At 35.8% G+C, this 17,279-nt stretch overlaps 5 protein-coding genes across 10 annotated transcripts in view; 3 read left to right on the top strand and 2 right to left on the bottom strand.

Moving 5' to 3' along the window:
* LOC105171269 (probable protein S-acyltransferase 14) lies at positions 877-4,459 on the top strand. The gene is made up of 7 exons (XM_011092328.2): positions 877-1,307; positions 2,186-2,396; positions 2,489-2,580; positions 2,859-2,982; positions 3,059-3,144; positions 3,314-3,379; positions 3,936-4,459. The coding sequence occupies exons 1-7, from the start codon at positions 1,098-1,100 to the stop codon at positions 4,053-4,055; spliced, it is 909 nt and encodes a 302-aa protein (XP_011090630.1). The 5' UTR covers positions 877-1,097; the 3' UTR covers positions 4,056-4,459.
* Positions 5,506-8,497, top strand: LOC105171251. Of its 2 annotated transcripts, none has more exons than XM_011092322.2 (7): positions 5,506-5,649; positions 5,913-6,285; positions 6,358-6,530; positions 6,610-6,690; positions 7,230-7,305; positions 7,382-7,468; positions 8,031-8,497. In XM_011092322.2, exons 1-7 carry the CDS (start codon positions 5,554-5,556, stop codon positions 8,120-8,122), a joined length of 978 nt encoding a protein of 325 aa, XP_011090624.1. In that variant the 5' UTR covers positions 5,506-5,553; the 3' UTR covers positions 8,123-8,497. The 2 variants fall into 2 exon arrangements, with proteins under 2 accessions (XP_011090624.1, XP_011090610.1); XM_011092308.2 differs by having other exon boundaries at positions 8,026-8,497.
* Positions 9,016-10,897, bottom strand: LOC105171244 (40S ribosomal protein S13). The gene is made up of 5 exons (XM_011092297.2): positions 10,741-10,897; positions 10,583-10,655; positions 9,984-10,122; positions 9,711-9,897; positions 9,016-9,275 (listed from the first exon to the last, which is right to left on the bottom strand). Exons 1-5 carry the CDS (start codon positions 10,761-10,763, stop codon positions 9,242-9,244), a joined length of 456 nt encoding a protein of 151 aa, XP_011090599.1. The 5' UTR covers positions 10,764-10,897; the 3' UTR covers positions 9,016-9,241.
* On the top strand, positions 11,638-16,173 carry LOC105171231. 5 transcript variants are annotated; one of them, XM_020691760.1, is made up of 8 exons: positions 11,638-11,709; positions 11,992-12,199; positions 12,310-12,432; positions 12,975-13,180; positions 14,191-14,334; positions 14,884-15,101; positions 15,377-15,635; positions 15,765-16,173. In XM_020691760.1, exons 2-8 carry the CDS (start codon positions 12,115-12,117, stop codon positions 15,891-15,893), a joined length of 1,164 nt encoding a protein of 387 aa, XP_020547419.1. In that variant the 5' UTR covers positions 11,638-11,709; positions 11,992-12,114; the 3' UTR covers positions 15,894-16,173. The 5 variants fall into 5 exon arrangements, with proteins under 5 accessions (XP_020547419.1, XP_011090572.1, XP_011090578.1 ...); XM_011092270.2 differs by having other exon boundaries at positions 11,648-11,709; positions 12,027-12,199; XM_011092276.2 differs by lacking the exon at positions 11,638-11,709 and adding an exon at positions 11,724-11,743 and having other exon boundaries at positions 12,027-12,199.
* Positions 16,854-17,279, bottom strand: part of LOC105171224 (UDP-glucuronate 4-epimerase 3) — a 3,964-nt gene continuing 3,538 nt past the window's right edge. The window contains exon 2 of the mRNA XM_011092265.2: positions 16,854-16,995. The gene's annotated coding sequence lies outside the window, so the exon portion shown is untranslated. The remainder of the gene's footprint in view (positions 16,996-17,279) is intronic.

The following is a 17,279-nucleotide window of genomic DNA, read 5'->3' as shown; positions in this document are numbered from 1 at the left end:
AAATTAATCATTAAATCTACATTCGCAAAATTTGAACTCACATTCTCTCAACTGTAAAACCTTAAATTCACCGAATTGCTAAAAGGCGTGTTTGATTCGGCAAAGGATAAAATTAACTAACCTAATCTCCTAATTTATTATGACCTTTTTCAAGAAAGTCAAATTTTTTAGCTAAAGTGTACATGCCCTTTCATTTAAAATAATTATCTTCTACTTAATTTTCAATTTAATAAATGTTAATAGGCTTCTAGATGTTCACCCACTGACCATGACCACAACAGGCAAGGACCCAACACGCTTCTTGAAGTTGTTAGCAGCTTCCCACAATTGACCAACACTTCTTACTATACTAACAAAAATCAAAGGATAAGCAAAGAGGTTGTTGGATTTTTTTATCAAACAAATTCCTCTTCTTTTTGCATAAATACAAAATTTATCATGTTATTTTTGAATCGTTGAATTTAAAAATATTAATTTTTGGTTAATAATACATATTTTTTTTATTTGCTTGATTAATATTATATTAAAAAATATTTCAAATCCTTCGTCTCTCATTTTGAAATATACTTTCCTGATATATTGATGATATTTTTTTTCCTGAATTATCTTTGTATTTATTAATTTAATTTTTTTAAACAAAAATCTTAGAATTGATTTATTATCTAAATATATATAAAAAATTAATAATAGAATTTATATAAATATTTTATTCTAATTTATTTTGAAAGATTACGTACATATGCCACACTTACTATTATATGTAAATATTGGCATATTTTTAGTAAGGTAAGGCTCAGAAATTGATTGATCAAAAATGCGCGGATAAAAATAGGATGAGTTAAAATAAAAAGTATTTAATTTTAGTCTTACCCATGAGAAAGAACAAATATTAAAATCGCCCCTCCCTTTTCTCTCTCTATTTCACTCATGGATTCCACCGTAGCTGAACTCATACTCCACAGGCGGAATCCATAAACCCTAACCACCACCGCACGGGGAGGCGTCGATTCCAAAGCTCAGATTATTATTGAATAACAATTGTGGTCTTGTTTTTCTTTAGTGATATTGGATTTGTGATTGAATAATCGGATAATATTATGTATAGATCTGGAGCGGTGATGGCCTGGAACGTGTTCAAGTTCTGCACGGCTCTGAGGGGGCTAGGGTCGATCATGATACTGTTGGTTCTCGGCATCGTCGGCGTCAGCTATTATGCGGTGGTGATCACCAGTTACGGCCCTGGGCTCGCTGCCGGCGGCCTTGACTCGCTCCTCGCCTTCGTAGTTTTGGTCTTGTTTCATTGTCTGGTAATACCGCCATCATTTTTGGGGAATCTAGTGAAAATTTTCAAATGTTCTTATATTGGTTTTTGTCGTATTGAAATCAGATGCTTTCCTATTTGTTTATTTGGAAGTGGATATTTGTTTTAGATTGATCTGCGTGGTACTTTATGCATAGCTTCTTGGGCAATTTTCTAATCTATATCCCTTTTCTGATTTTTTTCATGGAGTTGTGTTGGAAGATCAGCTGTTATTTGCATGTTATTTTGAGTTGGTAGCTCAGTAATATTGGAAGTTCTATGAGAAGCATCTGCATTTTGCAGTCCAATATGCAAATTTGAACTATTATGTGAAATGTTGGAAAGATTTATTTCCCATGGTTTGGATTTTGGTGGTGTCAAATATTTTAATTTGGAAGGAAATGGTTTGGTGTAAGAACTCTCTCACAGAAAAGATAATTAGTTTGATTAATGGTCAGTTAAGTATTTAAGATTATTCGGTGCGCTTGATGATCGCTTGAAGGTCAACTGTTTGTTGTCGGATTTGAAGTCAATGCTTCTCCTAGGCATGTAATTCATGAAATACTGTCGCTATCTTTATTTTGAATTTCTTTTCTGTATGTACCCCGGTTCTTGGGAAAGTGGGATAATCGAGCATGCTCTTTCATGATATGGATGGCGTAAAATCTTTTAAAGGTGGAAGAGTTATTTCTCATTTTTTCTTCCTGCTGTTTGTTGTCCAATTCTAATTCCTTGTTTCGTTTGACGTCATGAAACATTGAGCATTTGAAAAAGCTGTCATTTGTTTGATATTGAATTTTGTTCTCTCTCTACAATTGGGAATAATGACGTGCAGCATTTGTCGCTATGGAACTGAATAGTTGACAAAATTTAATGCTTTTGCAGTTAGTGATGCTATTATGGAGTTATTTTTCAGTTGTATTTACGGACCCGGGTGGTGTGCCTCCAAATTGGCGGCCAGCCGTAGATGAAGAAAGAGGAGATAGTGACCCATTGACTGGAACTGAATTTCAAGCTGACTCAGAGAATGGTAGAATCCGTTTTTGTAGAAAGTGCAACCAGTTAAAACCACCCCGCTGTCATCACTGCTCTGTTTGTGAGTTGCTTCATACACAAGTTGTAGGAGATTGTTGGATTGTGTAATTTTTTCTTTTCCCAAGAGTAATGTGTAATTGGTTACCTTCTTAGGTGGGAGGTGCATACTGAAGATGGACCATCATTGTGTTTGGGTTGTCAATTGTGTTGGGGCATTGAACTACAAGTATTTTCTTCTCTTCCTGGTATGATGTGGTCATGTTGTATGAGTCATATAGGTGGCTTTGTTGATCTCAATTATTTTGTGGGTCTTGAATTAGCATGATGATACAAATAGGTTTCTTCTAATTAGATAACTTTTCTGCTGGATATTTTTCCTTGGCATTTCCGAAATGTAACTTGCATTGCATCCTGGTTGATGTTTTAGTTGCATCTTTTTTAAACTCTTTACCTGCTTTGTATCTCTAAACATGTGATTAGAATATCGAGTTGGTTACTGTTTTACTTTCTTTTTGTTATGCAGTTCTACACATTCCTCGAAACTACTCTTGTTACGCTATCATTACTGCCGCATTTTATTGCATTCTTTAGTGACGGAGATATCCCTGGGACTCCAGGAAGTCTTGCAACCACTTTTCTTGCCTTTGGTACTGTTTCCTGCACTTCTCTTCCCCTTCCTGATTCTTTCCTATACTCCGCTGATGATATATCTAATTTTTGCAGTGTTGAATTTGGCATTCGCTTTGAGCGTAATGGGGTTCCTGATTATGCACATATCACTGGTGACTGCCAACACCACAACCATCGAGGTCAGGAGCATGTTCTTTTGTTCTCATAATTTGATATTGATGATAAGAGATTCATCTTCCCTAGGGATAGCTCAAGAATCCAAGTCTTGATAAAGGCTTATTTTTCTGAAGATATGTTACAATCTTAGTTGACATGGGGGTGGTTGCTGATGTTTTTATTTACATTTAGGCTTATGAGAAGAAGACTACTCCAAAATGGCGTTATGATCTTGGACGGAGGAGAAACTTTGAGCAGGTAAGCTCACTTTTAGGTTTCAACTACTGCTTCTGTTAGTTGGAGTAATAATTTCATTAGTAGTTTTAATGTCTTTTTCAGATAAGAAGAATCTAATATGTTAATAACCTCCTTTGCCTATTTGGTGTTCTCCATCCCATCATGCCTTGAAAGACATGGGCCCCTATTTATGACTTGTGAATGTTTACCTCTTACTTGAGGAAAACATGTAATTAGTTGACTACAATTCACCTCTTTTAAAACATGAGAAAAACAAGACATGGAAACTCAATAGAAAGTGGGGATGGAAATTAGCCAGGGTCGTAGTTGTGAATTGCATGATCTCAGTGGTCAGCATTAGATTAGAGCATGAAGCTCTAGAATTACCTCATTTTTGCTCCACGTGGGGCTACAGCCAGTGATTAGGCTGCCTTTGTTCTGCTCTGCTTTTATAATTTCGTTAATGTGATAGTTTGTCTTCTGCTTATGGAAACCATAATTGGAACTAAAGCCAAGACTAGTTATTCTTATTTTCTCTGGTTCATGTATCTCTTATAAGTCACCTTATCTTTAATAGGTGTTCGGGATGGATAAGAAGTACTGGTTTATCCCAGCTTACTCAGAAGAAGATTTACGACGAATTCCTGCCCTTCAGGGTCTTGAATATCCTTCAAAGCCTGACCTGGATGCTCAATAATTTTGAGCCGGATGACGACATAATTATAATGCATCCAATCTTGCTTAGGCTGCTGGTCTCTGGAAGCACCCATCTTCCCACCCTTCAAATTCATTTTGTAATATGCAACTAATTCGCTACTACAGCGTTCCATCTGCTGAATTAACAGTCGAAAAAACGTAGATATTGTGCAGAAAACTTGGTGGATTGCAGCTGATCTGAGAATGCTTAGCATGGTGATGTTTAGATTTCTCTATTACAACAAGAAATTGGGGTGTATATGGATACAAAACGCTAGTTGTCGCGTGGCTTCCGGCCAAGTTGTTGTAAAACTTGTAAGCCTTGTTCGCTAGAAATGTAGATTAATCTCAGCATCCGTCTGACGAGGAACAATAGTCTATTATAGTGATTCTTGGACTTTTTAATCTTCTTGTCTCGGGGCTTTGTTGTTTCCTTTGGCTGTTTAAAAGAATGTTCCCAAGACTGCTGCAGATGCAACTGAGTTGAGTATCCTGGTTTTCAAGTAATGTGCTCCAAATAACTGATTTGGGGCTCAGTCAATCTCCATTCTAGAGTCATAGACAACCTGTTTTAGGGGTTATTTATTAGACGGTAGTTAATTTTAAGAGTATTCGTAACTTTTTAAAAAATAATAAAAATCGGTAATTATGATAAATTTTATTGTAATTATTCAATAAATTATATTAAAACTAGGAGAATATTAATCAGAAAAATAAAAAGGAGAATTGGGTTTATCCGTTTTGTTTTAATGGAAAACAAATTCCCCCATAAAACTTTTAGTATAACTTAAAAAAAAACAACGATTATTATATAATTTATACTAATATTTTAAGACAAATTATTGAGAACTAATAGTGTCAAAGTAATATTCCAATGATGGTAGTTTTTAAAATAAAATTTTCATTTTAAGAAGCTGAAATCTTATTTTGAACCTTTCTGAAAAAGAGAAATTAAGAGCTTTTAATTTAATGAGAGATGGAGCAAGAAATTTCTGGAGAAAAAGAACTCATTAGCAGAATTTCTGGATCTATCAATTTATGGCATCGTTACAAAATTATTGTTCTTCGTTTCTTTTTTTTTTTTAATACTAAAAGAGAGAGATGCAAGTAAATTATCTTTACATATAAAGCAAATTGCCTTTATAAAGAAATAATTTACTTGCCTCAGTTTAAAAAAATATAAGGAGGTAAATTATTATTTTTTAAAATAACAATATATTTATTTGTAATATCACATTGGATCATTAAACCCTCCACTAAAATTCAAATTCTAAACATTATTATTATTATTATTTATTGGATATTAATCATAAAACGTATGAACCATAAACTGAGTTATGGAGCTGAATTTATTATGAATCATAAAAATAGTTAGTATATAAATTGAAGAGAAAAATAAGTGAAATGTGGAACGTTGGTATGTATGAGAAAAGAGAAACAGAAACGATCTCACGTAATAAAAAGTGAGAAATCACGGGAACAATCTAGCGTCCCGGGGTATGTTAACACGTGTCTGCTTCTCTCTCGCCCTTCCTTTCCCATATATCATCATTATCAACCAACTTCAACATCATTTCACCCGAACCGCCAAACAGGTAATTGGAGAATATCATCATTTCCTTCATTCTTCAATTGCTTTTTCATGTTTCTGTTTTGATTTTGTTATAACTGTGAATGAACTGCTTGGAGGAAAAGAATTTCAACCTGCGTCATTGATCGATTCGATTGTTGTGGAAATGTTTGAATGAATTCTCCTGACAGATATATTTGTGGTTTATGATTCTTTAGCTTACAATATGTTTCGCGTTCTAGTTGACAATCCTATAATTTTTTCTCATATTCATTGGGAAATGGTTAGGGGATCGTAAGCAACACGATGCAGAGAGACAGAGAAGTTCGAGAGAATTCGACTACTTCGGGTGGTCCATTTGTTAATTCTGGTGATTTTGGTTTTCGTGGGAGCACGTTTCCAAGCATTTTTGGAGGGAAGGATCCTTTTGATGACCCTTTCTTCACTCGTCCCTTCGGTGGCTTGTTTGGTTCTGACGTGTATAGCTCCGGTGCTCCTGCTGATAATTTGCAGCACGCAAACAGATCAAAGGGGCCAGTAATTGAAGAGCTAGACAGTGATGCTGAGGGAGAGCTGGAAAAGAAGCAGGAGAATGATGTTACTGATGCTACTTGGGCGAATAAGAACCCGCTTGTTGAGCACCCGGAGGATCAAGACAACGGTAAATCGACTTGTTTTCCTTTTATCGTATACTGCTCGGGCTTGTCTGCTTAAAGTAATCCTAATCTGACAGACCATGGGAAGAGTAAAAGCAAAGCAAGAGAAGTTTCATTTAATACCAATCATAACAATGTAGAAGGGAATCGATCACATACTAGGAGTGCCAGCTTCCAAAGGGTGACTTATGGTGGCATTAATGGAGCATACTACACCGCGACGACTACACGCACTACAGGAAGTGACGGAGTATGTGACTTTTATATTTTCTTTTTTAACTTTCGGTGTTGTTCAGTTTGTTGTTTAATGGTGTTATTTGACTTATTAGGTAACACTGGAAGAGAGCAAACAAGCTGATAGAACAACTGGTCAAGCCACACACAGGATTTCCAGAGGAATTCAGGACAAGGTGCGGATTAGCCAGCTCGTTCTGCTTGGTCTTTGAGAAAATTTAAATCTCAGATTTGGAAAATATTCTTAAGTGATTGGTTAAAAAGGGCAGGATGTTGTTTCCCCCTCCCTAATAATATTTTCCTGTAATGAAAGAGAAAATTTTGATTCCTTGGATATCAAATATTCACCATATATAGTTTCAGCAAATTTTCGGGTATAAAATTTCCCTTTTGGGGGTCTTCCTGCGTATGGGTTCAATTGTTTCATGTTTTCTTGTTCGTCCCTTCGTATCAGGCATTCTTCTGGTGTGGCATGCCCGGATGCGACAATGTATTCCGCTTGTTGTTGAAGTTGTTATGCTTGATACAAGTCAACAGTATACTTGCTTTGTTGCCTAAGTGTTGTTTTGCTTCTTTCTTGTTGCATTTGTTGATCTTAGATTTGTTACTTCTGCAAATAGTCATTTCGAGTTCCTCTTGTTAAAGCATGGAAAAGGATTGGTTTTTTTTTTTTTGGATAGTTCTTCTCACAGTTGTACTCATGTTTTTCTTACAGGGGCATTCAGTTACGAGGAAGCTTGACTCAGATGGTAAGGTCAACACAATGCAGACTCTACACAACTTAAATGAAGGTTAGTAATGTTAAAAGGTTATGTTTGATATATCATTTTCTCTTATGTAAGAGGCTGAAGTTATGCTATATCATAGATGAACTTCTGGGGTTTGAACAAGCTTGGAGAGGCAACACAGACAGGCTTTCGCATGGTGATCGATTTGATTTTCCTGGGAAGTCAGGTCAGTTGAGGGTGTAGTCCTGCAGTTATTTCTGGTGAAGTGATGTTACCTGCGCCTAGATACACCCCAAGAATGTAAATTTCTAGTTGGTTTAATAGTGACAATCTTGTAGTTTGTCTGGTGATTGATCAACAATTGTAATGATCATGCGCATTTTTCGCTTTGATGGTTTTGTGAAATCATATGTGATATTTTCCCCATGGTCATTGTCAGTTATCCAAACAGTTTCCTGGCTTATCTCGTGTTAGTAATGTGGTTATCAGGTAAACACCTTGAGCGAAATTATGTTTGCCTGTTTCATAAGATGGACGTGCTTCTAGTCTAAACTTTGTTTGGCATTTTGGAATTGATTATTTGTGGTCACTTAATTCGATGAAGGTTACCTGTTTTGTTTAACATGAATCCCGGCAATTTCTACATTTGTTAGGTGAGGTAGCTGATGGTCCTCTTGGAGCTGCCTTTCAAAGAAATTGCTGTTTTTGTGTTCTTTGGAAGACCTCTTATACTTTTTACGCTATTTCAGCTAACTTCTTGCTATTAATCTTTTTAAATCAAAGGAAAGATCGTAGGTGGCCATGGTCAACTGGCAGCTTGGGGAGGATTTCCGGATCCATTCAAAGAGCTTTCTGGGAGACATGGTATGCAGAGTTTTAATCGAAGTTTCCAGGCCCAGTCTTCCGGGGACAAACCCAAGAAAGTTGTCACAATCAACATTGAGTAATTGCCCTGCTGTTAAAAGCTAGTTTGGCTGTGAGGTTAAAGTGTTTAAATTAGTGAATAATCACCCTGCCGTGATAAGCTGTGTATATTAGTGTGTATGCCCTTATGGTAGTAGCAATATGGATGCAATATCCTTCAACTGCTCACCGTGTAGCGGCAATAAGTTTTTCAGGTCTTCTACTTTTGCGTTTATTCCATCTATGGATTAGCACCTTGTTTTTGTTTTGCAGCCGTCTAAGAGTCGCTGCTTGCAGAGCTGATATGTAAGTTAGCTGAGTGGATTCTAAACAAATTGTTGTTTCTTGTTATTGTTCAGAAAAAGAAATACCATAGCATTTAAGATGAAATATCATGGCTCCGAGTTCGACCTAAACTTTCCCCGTCCCAGCAGGCCAGTCCCACCAAAGAGAACGCAAAAAAACAGTATTCATGTACTCCAAAGAATTAATTTCGGGTCGAGCCAGAAGTCGTGTCCAGTCCCACCAAAGAGAACGCAAAAAAACAGTATTCATGTACTCCAAAGAATTAATTTCAGGTCGAGCCGGAAGTCATGTCGTGCGGGTGCACGAGCATGATTCTCAAGTGTGTAGGTTTGATCTAAAGCAGCAAGAAAAAAGTGACACTGTTGTTCCTTCTCCTACGACAAAATATTGCACTAGTCAGCTTCTTTTAGCTTTTTGGCTTTTATACTACAGGATTCGGGACATTGATATAACTCACAACCAAATTTTCATGTTTGTTCCTGCTGTTTCAATTACGAACCTCGAGATAGAACAAAGTTTTGTTCAGTGAAGATCCTATGGAATGGAATCAAATGTCAAGGAAGCTGTCGAACGAACTACATGCTATAGGAGAAATGAAATGGTAGATCGCAAGCTCTTACATTGTCCAAGTCAAGATTTGATAAAACAAGTTGCATACAAAAGAAAATTGCCAAGACAATGCCTTGCCAACAACTAAAGTAGCAAAGACACCTATAATAACAGAAACTCTGTTTCTCTGCCTGAACTATTACTCAAATTACAAATCCAGTCTCTCTACCAAACATGCTCCTTAGGCCACAAGAGTACTGGCGGTGGTTGACTCGCTGCCAAGAAAATAGAGCAGATCAGTTTATATTGTAATCTTTCCCCGTGAACTCAAGGCAATACTATATCTAAGTTTTTGTGGCGACAAACTGAAAATTTTTCAAGAGCTCAAAAAGCAGCACAGAATCAACAAAAAATGTTGAGGAAGATCCACAAAGTTCAAATGCCCCCCACCTACCAACGCAGGGGAAAAAGATAGGAGAAAGGCTACACTTGATGGAAATGCTAAGGGTTAAAGATACCACACAATTGCACAAGCAGTTTTATTTGGTAACCAAGTTGAATCATAGATAAATGGCATGCAGCTCAACTGAATTTTTTTTTCAAGCATGATCTTCCAAATGATGACTTGTGGAAATATTGAACATGTGATCAGCTCTCCAAATTAAAAGAGATAATAAAAAGGAGTTCTGTAGAGTCAAACATGGACTTACTATTTCCAGACAGGTGGAAGCTTCTTTGTCTTTTTATAGTAACGAGCAAGTCTGTGAATTCTGCTTTCAACAAGAATGAGCCTAAATTTGGAATCTTTGTCCTTTCTGTTCCTCTCCAAATGCTTCCGAATGGCAACAGCCTTCTTAATGAGGTGGTAGAGATCCTCTGGTATCTCAGGAGCAAGTCCTGGGCAGAGATTAAAATACAGTTACGAACAGGTCTGTTATTATACCAGGACTGGAGAACAGAGCCAATATGTTGAGGAATCATACCGTGGGCCTTGAGAATCCTTAAAATTTTGCTGCCAGTGACACTCTTCACTTGGGCAATCCCATGAGAATCACGAAGAATAACACCAATTTGTGAGGGTGTCAACCCCTTCTTTGCAAACTTACAAATATTCTCTTCAACCTAAAATAAGGTTAAAATATTGTTAGTGATGAATCAATGAAACAACCCTCAAGCCAATGGAAGGAAATCAAACAATTGCCCTCATTAACAACAAGATAGACTTGTCTAGCCTATTAAAACAGGTCCCAATCACAAAATTAAGGCAATAACAAATCCTAGCCACACCACTCGGCAAACTAAAACTTAAGTGGATGAATAACAAATTACTATAATAACGCCAGGATGAAATAAGAAACCCAAACAACATATAAGCATACGAAAGAATATCAGCTAACTTATCCGGGTACATTGGAACCAGATTTCGTAAATCAATAAGGAAGAGTAAAACGAGTAATGGCAGCACCATACGTTCTATAAACGACTAGAAGAACTTCTTAACTAAATGCCGGATTGCATGAAGTTTCATTGTAGCAATCAAAGCGATTAAAAAGAAAAGAAGAACGAATCCCAAATCACGTACATCCTGAGAAGAGATCTTGAGCCAGCTAGGTGGAGTCCTCTTGTATGGCAGTGCTGATGCTGAAATACCCTTTCTGCAACACCCAGAAATAAACATTCAACAATCACAAAAAACACACATTAAAAGCAAAAATACACATATATAAAGAGAAAGCAGACCCTCTGCTGTGCATACGACCCATGACGGCGGCTTCTTCTGGACTCGGCGGAGTGCTGCAGTGGCGGCGGGTTCTTCGGTTAGATGAGCAACCCTTATACTTGAGTGCAACCCTAGAGCGACAAACGGGAAGATGGTAGTGGAGGGGTTTTATACCTGAGATGCGTATTTGCGATTGAGTCCTTGAGGTTTGCCTATATGTCTTTAGTGTCCAAAAATAACTAAAATATTTAAAGGCATAATTACTAGCGCCTCCCTTCAAATTTAATGTAACTACATATAATTTTAAAGATTATATTCAATTTTTTTCAAGTTTGATTTAATCTAATAAGTAAGTCTTTTTATTAATTAAAATTTTTATTTACTAATATTAAAAATAAAAAAAATCCGAATGCTAAGTTATCAAAAACAATTATTTAAATATTATTCATATAAAATAAAGGATAACTTAAAAAATAAAAAATAATAATCACAATTATATTTAATAAATAATTTTTTCATTTAGTGTAACACATACATAAAGAAAAGTGTTCTTTTAGCAATTTTTGGCCATAGTTTTTGGGTACACAGTTATTATCGCATGCAATTTTCTCAAGAATATTAAAAAACAATTATTGTGAGATGATGAAAAAAACAAAAAAAAAATATTAAAATTATAAATTATAATAAATATGGAGAAAAAATTTGAATATTTAACAATTGATTCGCGAATTTTTTTTTTTATGATAGTATAGATAACAGATAAAAATAAATAGAATAAAATTATTAAAAAATAATTATTAGGTCTCTAGTTATATTCGATGCAATTGCTAGGCCCAAAATGAATGGAAAGATAACTGAAAGGCCCAATAGTTTCAAATCGGCCCATATGAATGTAGGCCCAAATTGCTTTCGCTTTTCGGTTCTGAGGCAGAAGTCCTCAGATCAGAGAACCTTTGTGTGATTACTGAGCTTCTGCAAAGAAACTCAAGGTAAGTTATCGCATTAAGTCTTACTCTATGCAATGTTAGTACAGTTGAATCCATCAATTGTCTCACCTTCCTCTTAATTTGACTGCTGATTCAGAACTAGCATGTTATGGATTAATTTTCAAGGAATCCTCTATTTTTGCGGTTAAATGTGCAACATTAATTGTTAAAGGCAATTTACCTGTGCTGCCGAAATGCTTCGCGAGAAAATGTGGTTGATTTTGATGTAGCTCTGCTCATTTTTACTTGTAAGGGTGATATTTAATTGTTGATTTATGGCTACAGGAGTTAAGTTGATTTGGAGGTTGTTGCTATTGCAGGGAGTAACAGAAGCAGGTCAGAATCAGTGTTTAGAAACTGAATTTCGTCCGTCTGAAAGTAGAAAGTAATATATCTTCGAGGGGGAGTATGCTGGGAAAGAGAATTTGTGTTGGATGGAATCGGTTGCTTTTAGGTCTTCCTCTAGTCATCTTAATAACCCACATGCTCTCAGGTGGGATATTCAATGCTTTCTGAATTTGTTTTCATGAATTTCTGCTTTACTGTTATGTTTAAATGTTTTCAGCAATTTTTCGTGAAAAGAGAAATGGATGCTTGTTTCAGTTAAAGAGCTCCATCAACAGACTAATTTGGGGGATGTACATAAAGAAAAGCCAAAGAAATTTGATCATCTTATTCTTGGACCTGCTGCTGGTGAAGGACTGCCTGACCGTTTGCAATGCCAAGGTTTGTGAATTCCTTTTGGCTTTTTCTTCAAAAGATTATTAGCTTATCCATTTGTGAATGCTTGTGCAAATGAGTATTTTTCGAACAGAAAGTTAGAAACAGTAGTACTTAGTGGTTAAACGGATTGATATTATTGCTGCACTCTGAAATCCGCCCATCCTCATAAAACTCATATTTATTTGCCCGCGAAAATTAGGATAAAAGATTTTGTTAACTTCTGGATAACTTTACTGATAATTTGCAAAAATCTCGCTATGCTATTGGCTGTCTCATCTCAAAGTCACTATTGTTAAGAGACTTTTGTGCATATGGCTGGATTTTGTGTAAGTTCTCTGTGATCTTGTTTCATGTTAGGATGGTTGTCTCCATTCTTAGCCCTGATTTGTTTGTGGTTATGGGTAAAACATGTTGCTTTCTTGCATATTTTGATTCAACTGAAAAGTGCCATAACTGTGATGCACTTATTTTGCATGAAATCCTCTCCCTGAGTTTGTAACAATCATGTGATTGGGAACTAATGGATAAACCTAAAATGCTTGCAGGAATAAAGGCTCTTAACAAGATACATTTTGGAATGTCCCGTAACAATTCTCGCTCAATAGATCCCGTGGCTTTTGTCACTGTGTTTACTATCTACAACTCTACTGTTGAGAGCAGACCAGTTGATTTGGTTACTGTTGGGAACATTTCATACAACAAAGTGAAGAGGTCGTTGGCCATTTTGAATGTTTTCATAAATTTCATTCAGGTATATCTAGTTAACGTGCTTTCCAAAATACAATCTAAAAACGTTTTATTTTGAGCGTAATATGAACCTGGTCATGTGCGGGCACGTCAGAGTGCTGCACATGCTTGACATTGCAAGACAAAGTAATTGCTCTCTTCTGGGCAATTTCAGTGATTCGGTCTATGTTTAGTATTGCAGAATTTTACAAAAGGAGCTAGTAGGTGCATAGTTAGCAAGGTTCATATTCCTAGTCTTGGATACATGAGAATGTTGATGCTCCTAAGATTTGTGAATAAGCACTAGCTGAAGACTTCAAATTCAGATATGCCTTAAATTTTGTTGATGGTGCCTAGAAATGCTATCTACAAAGATCTTATGGGAAGTAATGAACTGCGTCGATAAAATTTTATAACGCAGTTAAATATCATTTCTATATTCGCTTCTTAATGATTGTATGGTTCTGTATAAGATAAATATAAGGTTATGCAAATTACTTAATCAGATAACTTCAAATTTGAGAAGAACTGAAATATGACATTTTGAGGTTAGAACCAAATTTGACATGCATCAATAAAGTAATGTACCCTTTATGGTTTAGTATAGTTTAAGCAAAGCTAAATCTGCCACTTTTCTCAAGAACCAATCAGTATCATCTGTTGGCATTGTTTGGGAAGGTATTATAGAAGCATTGATGAATGCAGTAGATTAGATGGCCAAGGTGCTAAGTTCAGAACATATTTGTCTTGGTGCTTGAACCATTACCCTTGCTAGTTATTACAAAGTTTAGTCCTCAGCCACCATGGTCCTGGATATTTTACTGTGGTTTTCATGCCGTTGATTATTAGCCGTTTGGTCTTCATCGGCTCCAAAAGAAAAACAATTTTGATACAGTATCAACTAGTAGTTCATGAATAACAATGCTAATCCACGAATTCTTTTTTCTTGAATTAATCATACCATTTGGCTTCTCTATGAGCAACATTTGCTTGTCCTGTTCAGATCTGAATTGATGCTTTAGTCAATTCGTGTAGGTGAACATGCCTCAAAGCAAAGTTATCATTCTTACTGATCCTGCCTCAGAGCTTCCACTGCAGAAAGATATGGTTACCATAAAACCAATACAAGGTGAATATTCACGAGACAAGTTGATGCTTCAAAGAATCAGGTCTTACATTGTAAGAGCACAATAACTGTTGGAAATCGGAACATGTTTTTTGTTATTAGTTCCTAATTATATGAGCTTCATGTTACGTTTGTCGTCTTAGATATTTTGTTACAGAGTGCTCGTTATCTATTTTGGTACAAATGATAGTTGACTTGTATGCATAGAGCTGTCTGCACATGTTCCATTGACATTGAATACTAACTTTATATTCACCGTGATGGTATACTTTAAAGTACTTCCCTACCATGCGCTATTAAGATTTGTAACATGAACTCTTCTACCTATACTTTGTAGCCTGATTATAACGGGATAAGATAGCAATTTACTGGATATTGTTATCTATTTGCTCTCCTGCTTCTCCTGCTGTAATGTCTTGTTTAATTTTTTTAATGTCTTTTTTATTTTAGATAAAGCCATCATATATGATTTGTAAGGATTATCTCCTAGAAATTTCGTTAGGCTTTTCTTTGAAGCTGATTTGCCTTTAACTAGCAAGACAACCTGCTTTTAGTTATCCTAAGATTCTGCTTCTTATTCGCAATATATGTTGTTTATGCAGGCCTTCTTGGAAACAAGGCTTGAGAAGCTGAGTCAGAAGCAGGAGCAATTTACTCATTTCATTTTTACAGACTCAGATATCGCAGTAATAGATGACCTGGGACAAATATTCATTGACTATCCAAATTTTGATCTGGCTCTCACCTTCCGAAATAACAAAGAGCAACCTCTAAATTCAGGATTTATTGCAGTACGCGGCACTGCTGAGGGAATTCAAAGGTGAATTTTTTTTCATTTTCTTTGTCTGAAATCTAATCAGATATGATGGAAAGCAAGAACATACAGATTTAAAAGAGTAAGCATCTGGGCCTAGAAAATGGTTATGGGCTTAAGCACTCCTTCTATGTTGTGAAAGATACGGTATGAAAGGATTGCTTCTGCTTTCTCTCTTTCGTCAGCTCCTAAAAGACGGTAGTTAACATACATTGCGGTGCTTATCTCTGTAATGGTAGCTGTATCCATTTCCTCCTAAATAATGTTCTCCTTTGTCCCAGGGGGAAGGCTTTCTTACAAGAAGTGCTGAAAGTGTACAGTTCAAAATTCATGAAAGCTTCTCGAATGCTTGGAGATCAATTAGCTCTTGCGTGGGTTGTACGATCTAACCCCAATTTTAATGTGAGAAGGTTTTCCAGAAGAGAGGCTTTTCTAGACAAAATAGGTGGTGCTTCAGTGCTATTCTTGCCTTGCTCCAGTTATAATTGGACACCACCAGAGGGCGCCGGCCAATTTCATGGCATGCCGTTGGATGTGAAGGTAAAAAGATGTTTACCTATCTTAATAGATTAAGGATACTTCAATGGTTTATTTTATTCAGTTCTTATCTCTTTGTTGAGGTTTCTCAAAAAATCTCTTCCCCAAACATAGCTTGACTTCTGGACCCAGGTAGTGCATTTCAAGGGATCAAGAAAGCGACTTATGCTGGAGTCTTGGAACTTTTTCTCGTCTTCTTCTGACCTCTCAGATACGCTATGCCTTATTTTGAAGAGTGGAAGAACAAAATATGATTTCTGAACTCTGTATAGGTTTCTTTGGGTCTGCAACAATCGTAGTTTGTTGTGAAGTTGTGATAGTGACTAGTGTTGGACTTTGATGCGCGAGTAGTTATCAATTCATCAAAACTTGTCTTCGTTTTTCTGAATTTCACATGGCTGCTGCTAATGCAATAGTTTCCTGAGATGATAAGAAATCCATTGTTGTTGAAATGTCTTGTATATTACAATTTACAATAGCCGCTTTGCACTGTTGAAGTAATTTTGGTTGGAAGGTTTTAATTATTGAATTACTTCTAATATTCTGTTTCAGCTTATTGTGGCTATTTAATTTGATATTTATTTAAGGTTTACGAGTCTGTTATTATAATGTGATGTATATAGGGGGGTTTTCTTTTGCAGCAGAAACATTATTGAATAGGATTATAACAGTTGTTCTGCAAAACCATGTCTGAAGTCTTCCCATAACTAGTCGAGCTGATAAACAGAGCAAAAACTGGAATACCATATAAATTTAGTACTATCTAATTTAGGTTGTAACAATTTAATCTTATAGAAATTTTTTATTTGATATTAGCCAATGTAGCGTAATGTTACTGCATTCATATAATAAACAATTTTCACGCTTTAAAATATGTTATAATATATATAAATATAAATAAAATATATTAATTGAACAGTTAAATAAAATTTTAAAAAATTAATTAATTATCTTATCTATTAAAAGCTCTTTTGAAATTACAAGAGATTGGTGTAGCAATGTCAAAACGTCACTTTGCGTCAGATATTATTAATTATATTAAATTAAAAGATAATATAATACAATTAAATCATAAATTAACAACAAATCTCCTTTAGTTTGAAATTTCTAGACGTTAGAAGGCACAATTATATCAAGAAAGTAAATTTAATAAGACTCTGTTCAAAATCTTTGAATAATATAACCCGTAAATCCTTTCTTTCATTTCATAAATACAGTTTCAACGCTGGATATGCTTCACTGTAAAATTGAAATACTGAAGATTAGGACATTGTAAGTGTTTTCCAGGTAGGAAAAAATAAAATAAGCTCTCCATCCGTCAGAAGTAGACAATATATACCATGAACCACCATGGCAATAACACCTGCAGTAAATAACCTGATCTTGTCAAAGACATTACAAAGTTGTGAAACAATGGCCTTTTGGACACTACACGCATGGATGCAGTTTCTATACTGCACACATATACACACAGAAGAATGGGCATCCTATGGGGGTAAACTTCTTCCAATGACCTCCATACACACATTTCACAATCTGATGACATTTTTCGACATCGGGTACTGGTAATAAACTGCCTCGTTCTACTTATCATTTCATTTCAAACAGGGCGGGGGGTGGGGGGGGGGGGGGAGGAGTGGTTTACCT

The sequence above is a fragment of the Sesamum indicum genome, linkage group LG1 (genome assembly GCF_000512975.1).
Source record: "Sesamum indicum cultivar Zhongzhi No. 13 linkage group LG1, S_indicum_v1.0, whole genome shotgun sequence".
In the NCBI taxonomy this organism is placed as follows: Eukaryota; Viridiplantae; Streptophyta; class Magnoliopsida; order Lamiales; family Pedaliaceae; genus Sesamum; species Sesamum indicum.
Note: the sequence above shows the minus strand (reverse complement) of the source record. Positions and strands in the feature narration are given on the sequence as shown.

Excerpts from the sequence above, each read along its gene's own strand:
- LOC105171269 (XM_011092328.2), top strand. The coding sequence starts at position 1,098 with ATGTATAGATCTGGAGCGGTGATGGCCTGGAACGTGTTCAAGTTCTGC. Across the intron at positions 2,581-2,858 it reads AGTATTTTCTTCTCTTCCTG|TTCTACACATTCCTCGAAAC; the intron begins GTATGATGTGGT and ends TTTGTTATGCAG. Across the intron at positions 3,145-3,313 it reads CCAACACCACAACCATCGAG|GCTTATGAGAAGAAGACTAC; the intron begins GTCAGGAGCATG and ends ATTTACATTTAG.
- LOC105171251 (XM_011092308.2), top strand. The coding sequence starts at position 5,554 with ATGTTAACACGTGTCTGCTTCTCTCTCGCCCTTCCTTTCCCATATATC. Across the intron at positions 5,650-5,912 it reads TCACCCGAACCGCCAAACAG|GGGATCGTAAGCAACACGAT; the intron begins GTAATTGGAGAA and ends GGAAATGGTTAG. Across the intron at positions 7,306-7,381 it reads TCTACACAACTTAAATGAAG|ATGAACTTCTGGGGTTTGAA; the intron begins GTTAGTAATGTT and ends GCTATATCATAG.
- LOC105171231 (XM_020691760.1), top strand. The coding sequence starts at position 12,115 with ATGCTGGGAAAGAGAATTTGTGTTGGATGGAATCGGTTGCTTTTAGGT. Across the intron at positions 12,433-12,974 it reads TGACCGTTTGCAATGCCAAG|GAATAAAGGCTCTTAACAAG; the intron begins GTTTGTGAATTC and ends AAATGCTTGCAG. Across the intron at positions 15,102-15,376 it reads ACTGCTGAGGGAATTCAAAG|GGGGAAGGCTTTCTTACAAG; the intron begins GTGAATTTTTTT and ends CCTTTGTCCCAG.
- LOC105171244 (XM_011092297.2), bottom strand. The coding sequence starts at position 10,763 with ATGGGTCGTATGCACAGCAGAGG. Across the intron at positions 10,123-10,582 it reads TCAAGATCTCTTCTCAGGAT|GTTGAAGAGAATATTTGTAA; the intron begins GTACGTGATTTG and ends ACCTTATTTTAG. Across the intron at positions 9,898-9,983 it reads AAGGATTCTCAAGGCCCACG|GACTTGCTCCTGAGATACCA; the intron begins GTATGATTCCTC and ends ATCTCTGCCCAG.